General features: G+C 41.2%; 2 protein-coding genes across 21 annotated transcripts in view; one reads left to right on the top strand and one right to left on the bottom strand.

The window, feature by feature from the left end:
- Nek11 (NIMA related kinase 11) overlaps nucleotides 1-5,586 on the bottom strand; it is a 295,994-nt gene extending 290,408 nt beyond the window's left edge. For 4 of the 17 annotated variants that reach the window (XR_012443114.1, XR_012443115.1, XM_074059135.1 and 1 more), the window contains exons 1-2: nucleotides 5,315-5,578; nucleotides 1,972-2,220 (exon numbers count right to left, since the gene is read on the bottom strand). Coding sequence is in view for 14 of the 17 variants with exons in the window: in XM_074059135.1 (XP_073915236.1) it covers nucleotides 1,972-2,141 (170 nt within the window). In the remaining 3 variants the exon portion in view is untranslated. Of the gene's footprint in view, nucleotides 1-1,971; nucleotides 2,221-4,298; nucleotides 4,432-5,314 lie in introns of all 17 variants that reach the window. The other 13 variants (XM_074059137.1, XM_074059130.1, XM_074059125.1 and 10 more) reach the window with 9 other exon arrangements.
- Nucleotides 5,587-5,666: 80 nt separating this feature from the next.
- On the top strand, nucleotides 5,667-18,379 carry Aste1 (asteroid homolog 1). Of its 4 annotated transcripts, XM_074059122.1 has the most exons (7): nucleotides 5,667-5,821; nucleotides 6,726-6,838; nucleotides 6,979-7,139; nucleotides 7,232-8,301; nucleotides 13,794-14,004; nucleotides 16,042-16,234; nucleotides 17,872-18,379. In XM_074059122.1, exons 3-7 carry the CDS (start codon nucleotides 7,088-7,090, stop codon nucleotides 18,176-18,178), a joined length of 1,833 nt encoding a protein of 610 aa, XP_073915223.1. In that variant the 5' UTR covers nucleotides 5,667-5,821; nucleotides 6,726-6,838; nucleotides 6,979-7,087; the 3' UTR covers nucleotides 18,179-18,379. The 4 variants fall into 4 exon arrangements, with proteins under 4 accessions (XP_073915223.1, XP_020010009.2, XP_073915222.1 ...); XM_020154420.2 differs by having other exon boundaries at nucleotides 6,979-8,301; XM_074059121.1 differs by lacking the exons at nucleotides 5,667-5,821; nucleotides 6,726-6,838; nucleotides 6,979-7,139; nucleotides 7,232-8,301 and adding an exon at nucleotides 15,362-15,420 and having other exon boundaries at nucleotides 13,865-14,004; nucleotides 16,026-16,234.
- The last annotated feature ends 716 nt before the right edge of the window (nucleotides 18,380-19,095 follow it).

Genomic DNA, 19,095 nt, shown 5'->3' with positions numbered 1-19,095 from the left:
GCCTTGTAAGCATGAGGCCCTGAGTTCAAAACCCCCAGTATCATAAAAAAAAATGAGTTCAGGTATAAGAAAGATCACTTACAAATCACTCACCAACCAACCAGCCCCAGATCCTCCTCTCCTCCTCTCTCTCTCCCTCACTCCCTCCCTGTCTACAAACAAGTACACACACCCCTCTCAAGTCTGAAGCTTTCAAGTTTGGTTTTCATACATCTTCTTTTTCATCCTTTGAATCAATATTTTAACTCCCTGTGAATTCTCTTAAAATTCTTCATATTCCTTGTTAGTTGAAGAAATCCAAATTAGACCCAGTCATACTGTGTGTTTTTTACAAGTCCTGGGTTATAGTTAGGTCTTGTGCTCAAATAGATCTTTCCCATGTGCCTTTTCTAGGTCATCTGGATGCAGTCCATGTGTCCTAAATGTTCTCTAGCAATTGTCAGAAATCTATCATAACATTCTACCTGGCTAGAAGAGTACCTGTAGAATTGAAGTGGGGCAGGGGGGGAATCCTTTTTAGTAAGTATATAATGCATGTTCTAAGAACATCAGAAAAATGCCAGCTCTCCTCTTCATGTTGGAATTGATTGAAAACTGAATTCTAGACAATCACTTTTTTTTTTTTTGGCAGTGCAGGTATTTGAACTTCATGCTTCATGCTTGCTAGACAAGACACTTTATCACTTAAGCCACACCTTCAGCCCATTTTTTTGCTTTAGTTATTTTTCAGGTAGACCAGCCTAGACTGTAATCCTCCTGCTTATACCACCCATGCAGCTGGGATTACAGCTGTGAGTAACCACATTCAGCTTGTTGATTGGGATGGGTTCTAACTTTTTGGGTGGCCTAGTACTATGATCCTCCTCATCTCCACCTTCAGAGTAACTGGGATTCACACTAAGGGATAATTACACTTAAAAGGTTGCTCTTAAAAATAAAGTAACAGCATCAGTAACACCTTTGTAATTCTTAGGACATAAACTAGTAGAAAAGTGTTTATCACACTGATTTTTGTATGCTTGTTTGGGGGGACTAGGGTCTGAACTCAGGGCTTCACACTTGCAAAGCAAGCGCTCTACAGCTTGAGCCACACTTCCAGTCCTATCACTCTGATTTTAAATCCACACTTAAAGATCCAGAGAGAAAAGGCTGGAAGAACTTCAGAATAGCTAAAAACTTCTGAATAAAAGAACAGATTGTGAGATGGAAGTCTGGCCTTCTAGAGGCTAAGGACTGACATCATGGATCGCTCTTCCTTTTACTTTTTATTCCCATGTTTCTGATATCCAAGTTTCTTTCCCTACCTTCATTTACAACTAATTTCTGCAATAAATTTTAAAAACTTTAAGCTAAAAATGAAACTTTATCTTTATCTGTAAGAGACATACTATCCCAAAAGAATTTTTGGTATTTGAGTTTATAGGGTCTGACCGAAATTAAAGAAAAGGTGACAAAGGAGTCATTAACATAAAGCTAACTTCAAATGGCAGCCTCCGTTTGATTTTGAAAATCGCTTCCACAGAAAAGCCAGAGAACATTCACAACTTATTTCCTTCAGTATACACCATTTACTGCCAATGTGAGTTAATGTTTATTTTCATTTCATTCCATTTCTTAAGATATGGTCATTATGAGCAATTCTTCTTTGCTCGCTCAGGAAATTCCAATCAAGGTAAGTGGAAGCAATGTTGTAATTGAGACTGTGGTATACATAAAAATTTTATTTTCACATAATCTACCCCAACTTGCCATTTCTAGGTGATTTGAATACTTTATTCATAGCTGAAATACATGTCTGGCATGCATGAGACCCTGGGTTTAATCCCTATTAACCCCAAAAAAACTTATCTGAAGTGATCAGTGAAGGAACTTTCTATCTTTAGTAGCTTTCTGCTCAATTACTCCATGTTCTTAACCAGCTAGGAGGTACACATACAGGACAGCCAACTTAAGGTTTGTATTTTAACTTACAATTCTTCTCCTTGTTTGGCTTTCTTGTCTGAAACCAGATAGACAGTTCCAAAACTTCCACTGCCAAGTTTCTCTTGAAGCATGTATCTTCTTGCAATCAAGGACTTTGGAGGAATGGAAATGGGTGTGGGTCCACCTGCACACTTGGCAGCCTCCTGGAATTTCAGCATTGCTCCAAACAAGATAGAAATTCAACATTCAAGTCTTCTATTCAATGGTCAAATTCATCTGAGAAGTGTTGGTCAATGCCTGAAATATGAAAAGCCCACAAATCAGGTCTAAAGGATGCTCTTGCAAGACTCCTAAGAGTGAAAGGTTTTGGAGATGATACCTGCATGTTGTGATACCATGTTGGTTACCTTAATGACTTGGGAAGGAAAAAAAGGTGGAGACAGGGCAAATTCCAGAAGGCAACCTTTCATAGGGAGAGAGCCTTCCGCTGTACATCCAAATTTGTCAAAACTGAACTACAGCCAAATTTCCACAAACTTGTTTTGTAATCAATAACCATTTAAGAATTACTCTCCCAATCAACTTACAAAAACAAACTTCCAAAGACAACATTATCACTTCCTAACAAACTTCCAAACACAAGAATATGACTGCTTCCTTAAATCTACACTTGCATCAACAGTTTTGTATTGGTGTCTTCCCACTTTATGTCTATTTTGACTTACAAAGAGGGAGTTGGGATTAACCCAAAAATTATGAGGACACTGAGGTTTTTTTTAGATTTTTTTCCCGGTAGATTTAAATCAGCTTTATTACAACAGATGTTGAGGAGGCATACATCCTAGTTTTGAAGTTTCTATTATACACACAAAGTATAGTATAATCTCCCTTGGTGAGAAAGAACACAATGCAATTCAAACCTCAAGTTGTATTTTTTTTCCTGACAGTACTGGAGTTTGAACTCAGGGGCTCTCAGGCTGGGGCATGGCTCAAGAGTGGAGCACCTGCCTAGCAAGTGCAAGGCCCTAAGTTCAAACCCCAGTAGTTCTAAATATTCTGCAAAATGTACCTTATCTTCTTCCTTCTCTGGCATAAAAGTAATGCTCTCTGAATTGTTTAGAAAAACAAGGGACTCACAGCCTCTTCAATTGAAGAAGGCTCTTTACATCACTCCCCCTTTAGTGGGGGACAAAATTAGAGATGGATGGAGTAGCTATGAGAAGTCCAGACCCAGCAGTTCCCAGCTAGGAAGCACTCTACTACTTGAACCACTCTCCCAGCCCTATGTTGTGTTGGGTATTTTCAAGATAGGGTTTCTCAAACTATTTCCCTGAGCTGGCTTTGAACAGGATTCTCCTGATTTCTGCCTCTTGAGTAGCTAGGATTATAGGCATAAGCCACTGGTGCCTGGCTCAAGTTGTATTTTAATGTTATCTGAACATAAATGTATTATGGTAAAACTGGAATTCCCTCAAAGAGTTATGAAATGTATGTTAGAGTTATGAAAAGCAGGACTATTTCATATGAGTAGATATATAGCAAATCACCTGTATTTCATAAAAATTTCCACTGTTTTATTGAAGAGTTTTTGTTTAAACATATTTTGTTGAAAATATGATTTTAAATTGAAGTCCTTCTCTGCCTTAGTGTTAGGTTTTCATATTCAACAACTCCAGAGCAATAAGACAAAAAGCTTCATAACAATGGCCAATGCACCTTATTTAGTGTTAGTGACCCACAAAAGGCACCAGGTCAATCAACCATACAAACTCTCAAAACTAGGCCAGACACAGTGGCTCATGCCTGCAATCCCAGCTATTAGGGAGGCAGAGATTGGGAGTATCATGGTCAAGGCCAACCTCGAAAAAAGTTAGCAAGACCCCACCACAAAAAATACACCACAGGTCTAGCTAAGAGGAAGACATAAGTTAAGAGGATCAATTTCCAGGCAAGGCCAACCCTGGATAGGATAAAAAAAAAATCTAAAAATAACTAAAAAGCAAAAAAGGGGATGGGGTATGGATCAAGAGTGGAGCACCTGCCTAGCAAGTGCAAGGACCTAAGTTCAAACCACAGTAGTTCTAAATATACTGCAAAATGTACCTTATCTTCTTCCTTCTCTGGCATAAAAGTAATGCTGTCTAGCCAAATTGTTTAGAAAAACAAGAGACTCACAGCCTCTTCAATTGAAGAGGGCCCTTCAAATCACTCACCATTTAGTGGAGAACAAAATTAGAGATGGATAGAGTAGCTATGAAAAGTCCAGACCCAGCAGCTCCTATTTGTAAGGGAGATTTTTAAATGCAGCAGTATTTAAGCAGGCTAGCACAGGCTGCAGAACACTCTGGGATTAAGTTACCTCGGCCCAATCTCACCTTCAACCTCTTCACCCGCATCCCATTAGTCTCCTCTGGGCAATCACAGAACTGCCTAGGAAGAGTGGCGTAGTGGCTCAAGTGAAAGAGCAATTGTCTAGAAAGTGCCAGGTCCTGAGTTCAATCCCCAGTACTGCCAAAAAAGAAAAAAAATGAATTTTCATAGAAAAAACTATCCACGAACGTACTGAGTTGTCTAGGTCCAAGAACTACCTACTCACCCCTCTAGGTGGTGAATGAACTTGAGTGTCAGGAACGCCTCTTTATACCTCCAGTGCCTAGCATAACACCTGACACATGCTGGGTGTCAGGGCAAATAAGTGACCAGAAGACCAATTACCGCCCAAGGGATAAAAGAGCTAAGAAAGCCAGCTGGGCTGGACACATTGGTGCACTCCTGTAATTCTACCAACATGGGAGGCAGAAGTTGGAGGATCGCTGCCACAGACCAGCCAGGGGAAAAAGCTACAGGCATTACCTGAAAAAATAAAGCAAAAAGTTCTGTGGCTATGGCTCAAGTGGTAAAGCGCATGCTTAGCAAGTTTTGAGGCCCGGAGTTCAAACCCCAGTACTGCAGAAAAAAAGGGAAGGGATGGAGGGAAGGAAGGGAAAAGAGGAGAGAATAGCTGGTTATGCAAACTCTCCCTGCTAAGTGCAACTAATCTCTATGGGGCAAAAGACAAAGGAAAAGGGGATTGAGTGTTTACCATACCCTGAAACTCAGTTGTTCTCTTCCCTGGGAATAAACCACAGGAAGCCGCCTTGACACTTTAGGAATCTAACCTTAAAGATAATCCTTAGCCTTAAGGTAAAATGAACAACTTCCTTGCCACTTCAACAAAGAGTGACATTTTCGCAAAGCGGGATGTCTTATATTGAGGGGCCCCCGGGCACTTAATCTCCAGGGACAGGCCGTCCAGGAGGCCTGGAGATGCGGAATCCGGGTCGGGCAGCTCGAGGCCGGGCCCTTTCCCGAGGGGGGAGCTCGGACGCCGGAGAAGCGCTGTTCGCATTACCTTTCTGGGTCGCGGGCGGAGAAGCGGCGCCGCCCGGGCCCTACCCGACTCCTGCCCGTAACTGGGCAGGCCTCAAACTAGAGGCACCCGCAAGCACTGAGCTCCGGACCCCGCAGTCACCACTGTTTGGCTCGGTCGCCAAGGAGACCGCGTGGGGCATGCTGGGAAGTCGGGGCCAGGCTGTCCTGCAAACGGAAGTGTCCGCCATCCAAGTGGGCGGGAAAAGAGAGGGCGGTCTGACTGGCCCAGCTTCCTCAGTGAGACAGCGCCTTTCCGGAACGTTTGTCCCAGACTGCTTTAGCCATCTCGCGCCTGCATGCGGAGAGCACCTTATCGGTCGCATTGTGGCGCTCTGGGCTTCGCGGACCGGGGCCTCACCGTGACGTCATACGCAGAGACTTCCGGTTTCCGCTCTTGGGGTTTAACTCACGTACCCAGACTGCCGGCCGTCGTTGGGCTCCTGCGGGCTTCTGATGGAGGGGCCGGTCCTCTGCGAGGACGCAGCAGGTGGGTTCTGCTGCTGGTCGGGGCGGCAGGTTGTGAGGACTGGGATGGCGCGGTGTAGGAAGGCCTGTGCTTGAGCTATTAAATTAGTATCTTTTGCGCGCTTTTCCCCTACCCAACTCCCAATTGTTGAACTACTTATTCTGTGCAATTTTCTGATGTTGGCTTAGAATGAATCAACACGGGCTGTGTTCCCACAAACTTCACAAAACAGAGGTGTAAAGAAATTAGTACTATACAGGACAAGGTGCTGAGATGTTATTGACAGAGCTGAGACTAAGGTGAGGTTGAATCAAGAACAAAATGTATGCAGATGCCAAAAAATTTACTCAAGTTTTAATACGGTAACTCTAAAAATCAAAATGCAAAAAAAAAAAAAAAATCCATAGTTGACAAAATGTCACGGTGTCCAATAAAGACAGAATTTGTATCAGTGCCATGCTGAGCCATGTTGACGCCTGAGACCAAAGGAAAAGCCAGTAACAATCCAGTGAGTTAAATTAGCAAAATATGCAAAAAAAATAAAATAAAATAAGAATCCCAGTTGGGGTGAAACTGGATAGTTGGGTTCCTAAAAGCATGAAGCTTCCAGCTTAGTTTTCCTTATCTCAAACTATAACGTCTACAGGCCCCCACACCCAAGACCTGAAAGAACTCCCCCAAATCTGATAATAAAGAAGAAAAACTGGAACCTTATCATGGGTTACTGAAGCATACTCTAGTTTACTGAAGACCACTGCTTGCTGATTTATCGATAAGGATGTCATTTTTATAGTTTAGGACAATTTCCTTTGACCCCACAAAACAAATACTCTTTTGTAAGGCAGTTACTGTGACCTCAGCATCAAAGTCCATAGAACTTCTGTGTTAGTGCATCAGTAATGGGTTTTACCTGGTCTTCCTTTAGGATCAAGAGCAGCCTCCACCCCTAACCAAAGATCAAAAGCTATGAAACTACTGAATTTGTGTCTTACATCACATGGGGAAAGCAAAGAAGCATAAAAAAGCGCCCAGATCTAGGTAAGAATTCAGACGTGTTTTCAACTACTATGTTCTATCTAAAGAGGACTTAATAACATTTGCTGCTGATTTAATGGTGCTAGATGCAATGACTTGGTGCCCCATAACTAACACCAATTGAAAATGTGTTGTTTTCACAGGCAATTCTGACTGTCATCATGGGTATCCGAGGACTAATGACGTTAGTGGAAGACCATACTAATGAGTTCTTTACTGATTTAAAACTGCAGAACACAAAAATTATCATTGATGGGTATTCTCTTTTCCACCATCTTTGCTTCAATTCAAACTTGGAGCTCCGGTATGGAGGGGACTATGATTCTTTTGCAGAAGTTGTACAGAAGTTCTTTGAATCACTGTTTACTTGTAATATATGTCCATATGTGGTATTAGATGGAGGATGTGACATTTCAGATAAAAAGCTTACAACCATAAAGGATCGAGCTAGAGAGAAGATCCAGACAGCCCATTCCCTTTCCATTGGTGGGGGAGGGTGTGTGTGTCCCTTACTCATCCGAGAAGTGTTCATACAGGTTTTGAACAAACTGCAAGTAAGTTTTGTCCAGTGCTTTTCAGAAGCAGATCGAGACATCATGACCCTTGCCAATCATTGGAACTGCCCGGTGTTGTCATCAGATAGTGACTTTTGCATTTTTGACCTGAAAAGTGGGTTTTGCCCATTAAATAGCTTTCAGTGGAGAAATATGAACACTGTTAAGGGCACACAGAACTACTATATACCTGCCAAATGCTTTTCCCTTGATGCATTCTGCCATTACTTCAGCAATATGAACAAAGCTCTGCTTCCTCTCTTTGCGGTGTTGTGTGGAAACGACCATATTAATCTGCCCATCATGGAGACATTCTTAAGTAAAGTATGTCTTCCTCCTAAAGCTACTAGTTCTAAGGGGAGGAGACACCACCGGGTTCTAGGACTGCTAAATTGGCTCTCTCATTTTGCCAACCCTACTGAGGCGCTAGATACTGTTCTGAACTTCCTCCCAAAAAAGGATCGAGGAAATGTTAAGGAACTTCTCTGCTGTTCCATGGAAGAATACCAGCACTCCCAGGTGAAGCTACAGGACTTCTTCCAATATGGTGCTTACGTCTGTCCAGATACGTTGGAGCTGGGTTTACCAGAATGGGTTCTTGTGGCTTTAGCCAAAGGCCAGCTGTCTCCTTTAATCAGTGATGGTCTGGTGCTAAGACGGACCATTCTTCATACCCAGGTAGAAAACATGCAGCGACCAAATGCCCACAGAGTATCTCAGCCCATCCGGCAAGTCATCTATGGGCTTCTTTTGAATGTTTCATCAGATCCAGAAAACATGCTCTGGAATGCATTGCCTCCACGGCCTGTAGCTTTCAGTGAAGTGGAAAGGATTGATAAAAATATCAAAACGTCAATTGTTAATGCAGTAAAACCGCCCAAGGATCATTCTGATTTGAGCAAACTGACCGAGGTAAGTATTTATAATACTAATGAAGTTTTTTATAACTTTTAAAAGTTAAAGGTGTTTTCATATATATTACCTCTTTTTTTTGTGGGGGGAGGGACTGGTGTTTTGAACTCAGGGTCTTGCACTTGCTAGGCATGCTCTCTACCACTTCAATCATGTTAGTTATTTTCCAGATAGGGTCTGACACATTTTTTGTTACCCAGGCTAGCCTCAGATGGTAATCCTACCTATGCTTCCCATTTGGCTGGGATTACAGGGTTGAACCAACACAACCAGCTTGTTCTTTGACATAGGGCCTAACTTTTTTGCCCCAACTGGCCTCAAATCAGAATCCTCTCAATCTCTTGCCTCCCGAGTAGCTGAGATTTCAGGCATGAGTTCCCCACATCCACCCATGTTATCTCTCTTAACATAACTGAGGTTGGTTGCTTTCTTGCCTTGATAAGTATGGGTAAGGAATCAGGAACTCAAGTGAACTTAGTAACAGCCAATGTCAGTACTAAAACTCAAACCTATAACTTACAGCTCTAAATCTGCCATTTCACTATACTTCAGCAGTCTGTGTTTTCTTTGCATTTATTGCTACTAGACTGGTACTTGCCATCAGTAGAATGGGGTTGTGTAGCTTAAAAAAAAAAAGGCAAAAAAAATTAAACAGCAAAAAATGAAGTGTATATATAAGTACTTGATATAGGTGTAACATCTCAGACTACATCAGATTTCAATTATTTTTATTGGTGAGAATCTTTTATTAGAGTCTACATTTCTTGGCATCATGGTGACTTGCTTAGTTTGCTACTAAAAATGTGACCCTTCAACTAACTCATTGTTACTGAAGCCTCAGTAACACTCAGATGAATACAAGGAAAAAAAATGTTCTCATGGATCCTAGTGTTTTTTTATATTGCATGAATATATTAAAAATTACCAACATGAACCTAAGTTTACAAGTTAAATGCAGGTAAACAATTACAATGCTTATTGGGTTCTTAGATCCAAGTAAATATTCAGACTCACAGATTCATGGGCCACTCTTGGTGCCAGGATGTAACAGGGCCAGAGCCTCCCAGCTAGTTGGAAGCAGACCTTATTTTCCTGTGGGAGTCCTTGACAGACTCCACAGCAGTCTACACCAGTGGTTCTCCACTGGTTAGTCAGTTTGCCCCCCAGGGGACACTTGGTAGTGCCTGGGAGCATTTTTGATTGTCACTTCCTCGGAAGTAGAATGGTTGGTGATTGCTCTGGCATCTCATGGGAAGAGGCCAAGGATACTTCTAAGCATCCTACAGTGCATAGAACAGCAGCAAAAAGAATTCCCTGGCCCCAATGTCCATTGTGCCAATCCCTGGTCCATGCAGCCAGCCAGGAACCAGCTTCTAGCCTCCCCACTAGCAGCCTCTCAAACATGAGGAGAGGAGATTCACATTGAGTGGGTGCAGGAACTTCGTTGGCATTAGGCGATGACCGCTAATAGGAACAGGGCTTCTGGAATTAGTGATAGTTGTACAGGCTTGTTCTAAAAACCACTGAATTGTACACATTCAAGGGTGAATTTTGTGACATCTGAATTATCTCTCTCAAAAAAAAAAGGAAGTCTCACTAGCTTAAAAGCCTCCTCTCCCATAGGATCCCATCTTTTTTCTAACAATTCCATAGACTGCTTCTGAGCTTCCTGCAAGGAACATGATTAATTGTAAGCCACTGCATTTGTGGACCCCCAAGATGTGATGTGGTGTCCACATTAGGTGTTGATAGTTCATTTATAGTTGAAGTCGTTTCATTGCGCTTAACAACACAGCTTGAGGGTCTACCTTCGTCACATTTCCAAGGAATAAAGAATTAGAAAGTTGAATGTAAATTCTCAACAAGGGATTTATTAAAACTTTACTCACAGCAATAAAATTCAAATTAGCAACATTGTAAAGAACGTTTTACTAAAACTACATTGCACAAATAATACTGTTGGAGTATTCTTTTTAACTTTCTTATGGACTCACTGAGAAGTAATGGACAGTGAAGTGCTGCACAGAAGAGTTCTCACATGTTTCTATTTGTGCATCCATCCTACAATTGAAATGAGGCATTATCCATCACTTGTAAGAACTCCTCTTGTTCCTTTGCAATTCACAGATAATTGTACAGCTTGATAAATTTTCACAAACTCGATGCATCTATGCAAAGAGCACCCACATGAATAATCATCACCACCACCCCAGCAGCTTTCTCTAGTATCTGGTTCCAGTCACCCACGCTCTGGCCGCCTGTGATCACTCTCGTGACCTCTTAGATTCGACTGTATTTGTACTTTGTGAGGAGTTCTTCAATCTGGCTTCTTTTATTCAACATGTTTGTGAGATTCACTCATGTCCTTTGAGTAGCTGTAGATGATTCATTTCTCATTGCTGTAAATATATCTTGCTGTGGGGACATACCACAATTGACTTTTCTATTTTCCAGGTAATGGGCACTTAGGTAGTTTCCAGTTTGGGCCATTTCAAATATTTTCATGAACATTCTTGTGCACATCAGTAAACATATGAACACATTTCTAATACATAAACACCAGTGGAATTGCCAAGGCCACACATGTTCAGCTTATAAGAAGTGCTAACCAAAGACCTTGCAAAGTGGTTGTATCAATTAGTATTCCCACCAGCAGTACTGAGAGTACCTCTTCATGTATTTACGCTCTTACGGACATCTGATGTTTCCCAGCCTTTTAAAAAAGTCTGGCTTTTCTGGTGGTTGTTGTAGTTATCATTTTAGCCACTGTGGTAGGTAACTTGTATTTCTCTGATGACTTTTCATGTTTATTAGCCATTTGGATAGTGTCTTGTATGAAGTTTGTGCTCAAAATCTTTTGCCTGTGTTTTGGGGTTTTTGCATAATGTTTCTTTGTCAGATAACATACAGTGAATAGCCTCCCCCATCCTGTATTTACATTCTAGTATGTTTTGATGAACAGCTCTTAGTATAGTCATTTAGTTTATTATTTATGCTAGCACTTTTGTGACTTAAGAAATTGCCTACTCCCAAGATCATGAAAATGTCTTTTTTCCTTTAACATTTAGATTTATCCAGAAGTGGAGTGTGTGTGAATGATATGAGACAGGTTAGGACATTTGTCCCTATATGAATCCAACTCAACCAGTAAACAAAATGAAGCCTGATCATTATATTTCTTGCTACATGGAGATAACTCAAGTGTTCTCGGTACTTACCTGTTCATTCTTTTAAGACAGGGTCTCACTGTGTAGCCCAGGCTGGCCTAGAACTCATATGACCCTTCTATCTCACCCTCCCAATTACCTGTATTCAAATTAGGGTGAGATTTTAGTTCACTTCTTGCTGAGGTTATCATGTGGTCTTCCCTTAGCATGAACTGATCAGTTCTCTACTTAGCTCATTGCTTTTGGCTCTTAACAGCCTGTGGTAATTCTAAATGATGCCATGTGCAAATGTTATTCCAAACACAAGTGCAGGTACAAGCATAGACACCTGTGATAGTAGGCATTTGTTTTGCTGCTCTTAACATGATGTGCTAGTAGCACTTAGCTCCTTTGTGCCGGCTTGTGATAGAAATTTTACCCAGTGCCTCATTAATTCTCACAGACCACATGAGATAGTGTCGTTTCAGCTGTTAGTTGCAGTGGACAGGACACCACTCAGGTTAACAAACGGAAAAATCATTAGGAAGCGTGGAAGTGGATTGTTCTTAGTGTGTGGGCAGTGCAGAGGCCATTCTCTTTCTGGACACCTCTTTCTGGACAACAGCTGCAGGCTTGTGCTTAGGCTGCCCTGGAGGGGAAAGGGAATGAGTTGTCACATACAGTAAACTAACCCAGCTTTAAGAGCTGTAGGCAAAGAAGTTCCCCTTTTGGAAGGCATTGTAGACTGGTGAGTTCAATAGAACATCTCCTGCAACTCATTATCAAGCCAATTTTACAGATGACCAGACAGACTGGAGAAAGCTTGGAGATGTAGCTAGTGAAGGGAGAACATCACTGGAGTCAGGGTCCAGCTTTGCTTTGATTGTAAAAGTTGAAACTTGGTTTGAGATTCAGTAATTTAAGGATTATATAACCGGGAAGAATTAATGCGCATTTTCAGGTGCACATGCTACTTTTTAAGTTTAGGAGATTTCATTTTATTTTACTTTCAGTAGTTAATGCTTATGGTAGTTAGTGTAGGGGGTTATTGTTACACTGTAAGGCATTTTGCATTTTTCTGATTTTTAAATTTTTATCACGATGTTACTGTGCTCTTGAAACAAGTATTTAGAATCATCTTCCTATTCAAAGGCCTCATACACTGATGATGGAACTATTTGCTGACACATTTCATATCAGGTTAACAGCTCTATTCTCAGTGTCAAGCACAGCTTTACTACTGACCAGGTGTCACGTGCTAAGAAATGTACCAGGTGGTCTCATCCTCCCAGAAAGAAGACAGACATCATTTTCTGGTTGCAAGTGGACACTAGGAATACAACTATTTTCTTCTCTTACAGTTTAATTACAAAGCTCCTCTGAAGGCACTCTCCTAATAGTCTTAGTGTCCATATCTGTAAGCAGGTAAGACATGTACGGTCCTTTACGTTCCTCAGTGTCTTGAGTCATTACGGGGAAATTTCAGTGCGAAGCCCACAGCCCTCGTGGCTGTTCACTTCTGAACTTTTATTGGAAGCACACTCTACTGTAAAGCGTGAAGAAAAAGAGTCATGTGTTTCTGCAAGCACAGTCCTGGTAGTCCTTAAAATATTCCTGTCTCCCTTTTGTTTTCTTGCAGTGCTAGGGATGGAACCTAGAGTCTTGCACATGCTAGGCAAGCGCTTTTCCCCTGAGCTACATCCCCAGCCCTCCAGTCTCCCTTGAATATACTTCTAACCTCAAGTAGCCACCCAGACTCAGTCTTGGTATGGGAGAATGGAAATATAGTAAAACATTGCAGAGAAGGACATGAAACCCGATCCAAGCAAAAACAGGGCTGTATGCTGCACAGGATGTGTTTAAACAATGTCTTCTGGGTATAGTCAATAATGACATCCCAGAGAAAGTGGGATGCACTTGATGACAAGGGCAGGGTTGAGTGCAAATCTTTGTTTCTCAAAGTGGAATTAGGCTGCTAATTAAGAGGCAGATTCCTGGGCTCCCCTCAGATTACTGAGTCAAAAGTAGGAGAAAGGGCCTTAAGACTGAGTTTCTAATAAGCTTCCTAAGTGATGTGTGCACTGAAAATGCTCACTAGCCTACAGAGAGGATGCAGTGACATATGAAAAGCTTTTCAGAGGGGTAGACAGTATACCCAGTATACCCAGACACTCAGGCAGCCCTCTTTATTAAGCACCTTATTGATGTTTTAATTGCTTTGGGTGTGTCTAATTTTTTTTCCACAGGAAGGTAAGTTTCATAGCTGACATGAAGGTAAATTTCATAGTTTTTTAAAAAAAAATACTTCCCAAAGTAATTTGCAAGATGCTTGGTATGTATTTTCAGCTCCCCTTGGCTAAGAGGCAGATGCTTCTGTTAGAAACCCTGAAGGTCAAAGAGACCATCCTGGAGCCAATCCCTGCCTCTTTCAAGTTGCCCATTGCTGTCAGTTGCTACTGGTTACAACACATAGAGGCCAAAATAAAGCTACACCATCTACAAGCATTACTGCTGGGCATGCTGATGGGGCCCTTGCATGCCATCATCAACAGCCCTGGTAGGTATTTGGAAATTCCAGGAGTTATATTTTGGCATGTTACATTCATTGATAAACAATTTTGAACACTTTTATGTGGTAGGCCCAGTGCTGGGGGCTTGACTCCAAGCACACAGCTGAGAAGTGCTGGTACTGCCCATCCCACCTCTGTGACACATAATGCTTTAACTTGTGAAGAGTAATTAATGGTGTGTTGCCAGGTGCATGTTGTATCCATGCTCCTACCCCGTCATGAACACAGCAACATCAGCACAAGACACTTATTTCAAATTGCCAGAGGTGACGTTTAACACCTTCAACCCCCATAAACACTCATGCTCAGGCTGGTTTGGTTTTCACTACTCTTCTCTACTGTAAGTTTGAACTAGTAAGGGAGTGATGATAGAAAAGCATCTCTACACTCTCCTAGAAATAAGTGAGGCATTTTTATCTGCTCTTAAATATCAGGTTAAATAAATGATGACATCTTTATACATCAGTTTTTTATTTTGGTGGTACTAGGGTTTGAACTCGGTGCTTTGTGCTTGCTAGGCAAGCGCTCTACCACGTGAGCCACACCCTAGACCTTTTTGCTTTAGTTATTTTTCAGATAGTGTCTCATGTATTTTCCCTAGCTGGCCTGGACCATGATCTGCCTACTTCTGCCTCCTATGTCAGCTGGGTTGATGGGCATGTACACCACACCCAGCTTTTTTCCATTGAGATGGGGTCTCAGTAACTTTTTGCCTGTGCTGGCTTCTAATCAAGATCCTCCCAATCTCTGTCTTCTAAGTGGATGGGATTACAGGCATGTACCACCATGCCCAGCCAACATTTAAATTCTTTAATGTAACATTCCCTTTAAAAGATTATGAATGTTGCAATACTATCTAAACGTATATAAAGTTGTCACTCTGAAGAACATTACTGTCCACTGTGGCCTCTAGCACATGTGGCTCAAGTTAAATTCATTTGAAAAATTCAACTTGTCAATCACATTAGCCACATCTCAAGTGCTCAGAAGCCATGTGTGGATACAGGATACTGTGTTGGCAACACAGATACAGAACACTTACGTCACTGCACAAAGTTCGACTGGCTAGTGCTACTCTGTAGTTAAAGAAAAAGTCAAAGAATGAAATAGCATGACCTCCAAAGCACCCCAAGTATTAAGGCTCAAGTATGATAGCAGCCGTCAGAGGGACTTTTGGTGTATGACAGCTAACTTCACAAAAAGTTCATGCCCACTGCTGTTAAAGGTGTCTTCTCTCTGAATAATACATACAGTATGAGGAAATTCTCCAAGCATAAGCCTATGCGGTTTTTACCTGAGTCCTATGAAAGGGGCATGGTCAAGGGTCTGTTTCTTTTCTTTTAGGAAATGTGGACCCTGCACCCAGGCAGGCTCAGTGCCTTGCTGCTCGCTAACTGTGAAAGGTGGGCCTCCTTTTATCACTTCCAAGTTGGTCCAAATGTTATCTTGTGCACCTTTGCTCAAACCTACAGAAACATCCAGCTTCACACATGCAGTGTTGCTTATTTCCTAAGCTGTGGATTCTTGCCCCTTATCTTCTACCATATGCAGAGGCTGACAACTTGTCAAACTGAATCAGACTTTTAGTTTTCCTCCTGTGAAACAAGTTAAAATGTGCTCTGAACACATGCTGTTTTGTTAAAACAAGTTCACTGCAGCGTGGAGGTTTCTAAGAAAGAAGTACTATGAAAAAGAACAGTAAACAGTGTTTAATAGGCATTTGTATTTTTCATAGACAAATGTTAGAGAATTCACATTCAGACATGTTTAAGGTCACATAGTGGAGCAGTAGAAGAAATATTTCAAGGAAAAATAATCTGGAGTTAAATAAAATTAGGTTATCATTAAAAAAAGGTCCGGCAGTATAAGTATTTCCGTTTATACAAGACATTTATGAAGCCAAAAAGAGAAAAAAAAAAAGCCTAAATTTTAAACTAATTTTCTTATTTGTGGGTCTGAAGTTTGCATGTGGATATAATGAGAATGTTTTTGGAAATACTGCCCTCAGGCTGTTTCTTATATAGGGAAGGAAGATGTGTGGGCAGGTGGTGCTAAGATGTTGTGTGAAGAGCTCCAAAGGGTGAAGGAAACACAGCCAGGCCCGAGAATGGATTTAGACACAGCTCACGCCTTCTGTCAGTGGCAAAGCTGCCTCCAGATGGGGATGTACCTCAACCAGCTGCTGGCCACTCCTCTTCCAGAGCCAGACCTAACTCGGTGAGTGCCATTGGAAATGTCGGTTCAGATGAATAGTGAACTATCCACACAAAAATTAATATTTTATCTCTATTTAAAACCAACAAGTTACGTTTAACAGATGACTGTCAGTGTAACTGGTCTTAGATCAGTGTTGTAACTGAAGAGCTGGAAAAAGGAAAAATAAATTATTTCCATCTTCCCAAGGACTGTTTCCATAATGAGATGCAATTTTTAAAATCAGTTGGGGAAAAGAGGCAGTTTTTGGTAAGAAATAACTCATTTCCTCTAGCTGTTTGAGTATCACTTTAAAGTGAAATATTACTCTCCACCCCCCCACACACACTCTAGTCTTCCTACTCTTTCTATAGTTTTTTAATTGCACTTCTTGCCACCTGGCATATTGTTTACTCACTTTCAAATATTTATTAAATACCTACTGTGTTAGGAGGCATCGAACAACAAAATCTGCTTTTGTGGAGCTCTAATTCTGGTGACTATTAAGACTTTATCTAGGACTTCTGTCTTGCCAGACAAGTATGAGGAAGGGAGAGGCAGAAAGGGAGCTGAGCCTGTGGGCCAGGGAGTGATTATTATGTGTGACTCAAGTTGAAGGTAGGAAGGACAGAAGTGAGAGCAGTAGTGTGGGCCAGTGAAGAAGTGACAGGATCAGTGGGTCTCTCACACCCAGTAACTGTCCACCCAGGAAGTTCGAGAGGGAGAGAGGAAGATGAAAGGTGATGGATATAAAATGGAGTGTTTGGGACTGTATGTATGCTCTGTTTCTCTCTGTTCAAACATAAGCTCTATAAGGACAGAAACTTGTCTGTCGTATTTATGGTGACAGCCCTAGTACCTAGCATACTTTAAATGAGTGATAATATATAGAGGCCTACAAAATAGGATATTGTAATTTTGAATGTTTCAAGGTAAGAACAAAAAAGAAAAACTTCCTAGCAATAACATAGTGTTGCTAATATCTCTCTGGGCCAAACACAAAAACTCTCAACTGAGTAAGTTGAATTACCTTTGACCTATGGATTCTTTACCCCTTTCCTTTAATAATTTTTGTCATTCTTGACTGGATCCTCTAGCTACCACAAATCCCTTCACAACAAAACAAAAAACAAGACCATACAATTCTCTTAATGCTTTCAGCAGGATTGTCCTCTCATGTCAGCATAATCAAGGCTTTTTAAACACTGATTTTACACTCATTAAATGATGCTTCCAAACTGATTTGGAAGGCACTATTTGATCAGCTCTAGCTATAAGTCATATACATTAAATTTGGGGATTCTAGTTAATACCATGTTTTGTGGAGTAGTGAATGTCCTTGCAAATGACACCATTATAGTTTTCTGGTATGTTAACAAATTGCCTGTTTGGTTTATCAAGGTCCTTTTATAAATTCCTTTTCTTTAAAATGGCCTATTCAACTTGGAGCTAGTTGCAAAACCAGTATCACCAGCCAAGAATTGTTTTAAACACTCAGTTCCTTCCAACAAGGAATAGATTCTTGAATAGTTTTAGTAATTGTATTGAAACAGTAAGAGCTCTCAGTGTTTACACACATTTGTTGAAGCCATGTTAACAACAGTTGTCCTACCACACTGAACTAATGCTTTAAAACCACACTTTTTTCTCCCATTGAACAGACTGTACAGTGGAAGCCTGGTGCACGGACTCTGCCAGCGACTGCTATCCTTGACCTCAGTAGAAAGCCTTCTGAGCAGGTGTCCTGAGGCCAAGCAACTTTATGAACGTCTGTTCAGTGCCACAAGGTCATATGCCCCGGCTGAGTTATTCCAACCAAAGGGTAAATCAAATTCAAAAAAAAGGAGGAAGGAAAAGAACAGAGTGGGAACCACCTCAGACAGGAGGTGTTGGTACGAGGGAAGCAATCGGTTCCGGCTGTTAATGGTTGAAAACTCTGAGGAGAATAGTGAGGGCCACCAAGCTTGAATAGACTCAGTTTGCATCAAATCAAATGTGTAAATATATGTATATAATTCTACCTGAAATTGTTCTCTCAACCTCTCTTGAAACTATTAACTTTACTTTTTTAGGACTAACCTGTTAGGGGATAAACATGGTAACAGATAATCTTTGAATTCCAAGATATTTTATATTGTACTTTTAATAAATGCAAACTGATTTAAGAAACTTGTTTCTGTTACAAACAGAAGCTTGTTTGTACTTCTCATGTTCCTTTTTGGTAAGTTAAAAGTAATACTGTATCAACTTTAAATTGCAACACTTTAGCCAAGTATATTTTCAAGAGTAGAAGTCCTATTTTAATTATTTCCCACAGTAGATGCCGGTAATCATTTCAAAAAATCAAGTTTCTCCTTCATATTTTAGTAAGAGAAGTCTGGTGTATGATGGACAGATGCCAGGACACCAGGCAGAACAAAGAATGAACTTGGTAAACGATACTACACAAGATTAAGCATGTTTTGTACTCTCCCAAGTTTTAAAGAAGTTTAAACTGTAATGGCCTCGGCACTATAAACAGCATTTTGAGCTGCCAGAATAGAAAAGGGAGAAATAATGCGAAGAAATGAAAGCATCAGGAACGCAGGCAGCAGTAGCAGATCTTCATCTTCTGTTAAACTCTAACCGGCTCCTCTCCCTCAACCATTGCTAGGAGTCCAACCCAGGACCTCACGAGTGCTGGGCAAGAGTGCTCACTGCACTGAGCTACCCTCGCAACACCTGACCACCATTTTGCTTTTGGACACAGGGTCTTTACCACGTAGCCCAGGATGGCCTTGAACTTTCAATCCTCCAGCTTCCCAAGTGCTGGGATTGCAGGCTTGTGCCACCACACCTAGCTGTAAACCAGCATTTTTTAATGGAAAATACGAGATATACATATC

This window comes from Castor canadensis, chromosome 17 (genome assembly GCF_047511655.1).
Source record: "Castor canadensis chromosome 17, mCasCan1.hap1v2, whole genome shotgun sequence".
NCBI lineage: Eukaryota > Metazoa > Chordata > Mammalia > Rodentia > Castoridae > Castor > Castor canadensis.
The sequence above is the reverse complement of the archived record's forward strand: the minus strand, read 5'-3'. Positions and strand labels throughout refer to the sequence as shown.

Coding starts and splice junctions, on each gene's coding strand:
- Aste1 (XM_020154420.2), top strand. CDS start 6,997: ATGGGTATCCGAGGACTAATGACGTTAGTGGAAGACCATACTAATGAG. Junction 8,302..13,793: donor ATTTGAGCAAACTGACCGAG/GTAAGTATTTAT, acceptor ATGTATTTTCAG/CTCCCCTTGGCTAAGAGGCA. Junction 16,235..17,871: donor CCAGAGCCAGACCTAACTCG/GTGAGTGCCATT, acceptor CCCATTGAACAG/ACTGTACAGTGGAAGCCTGG.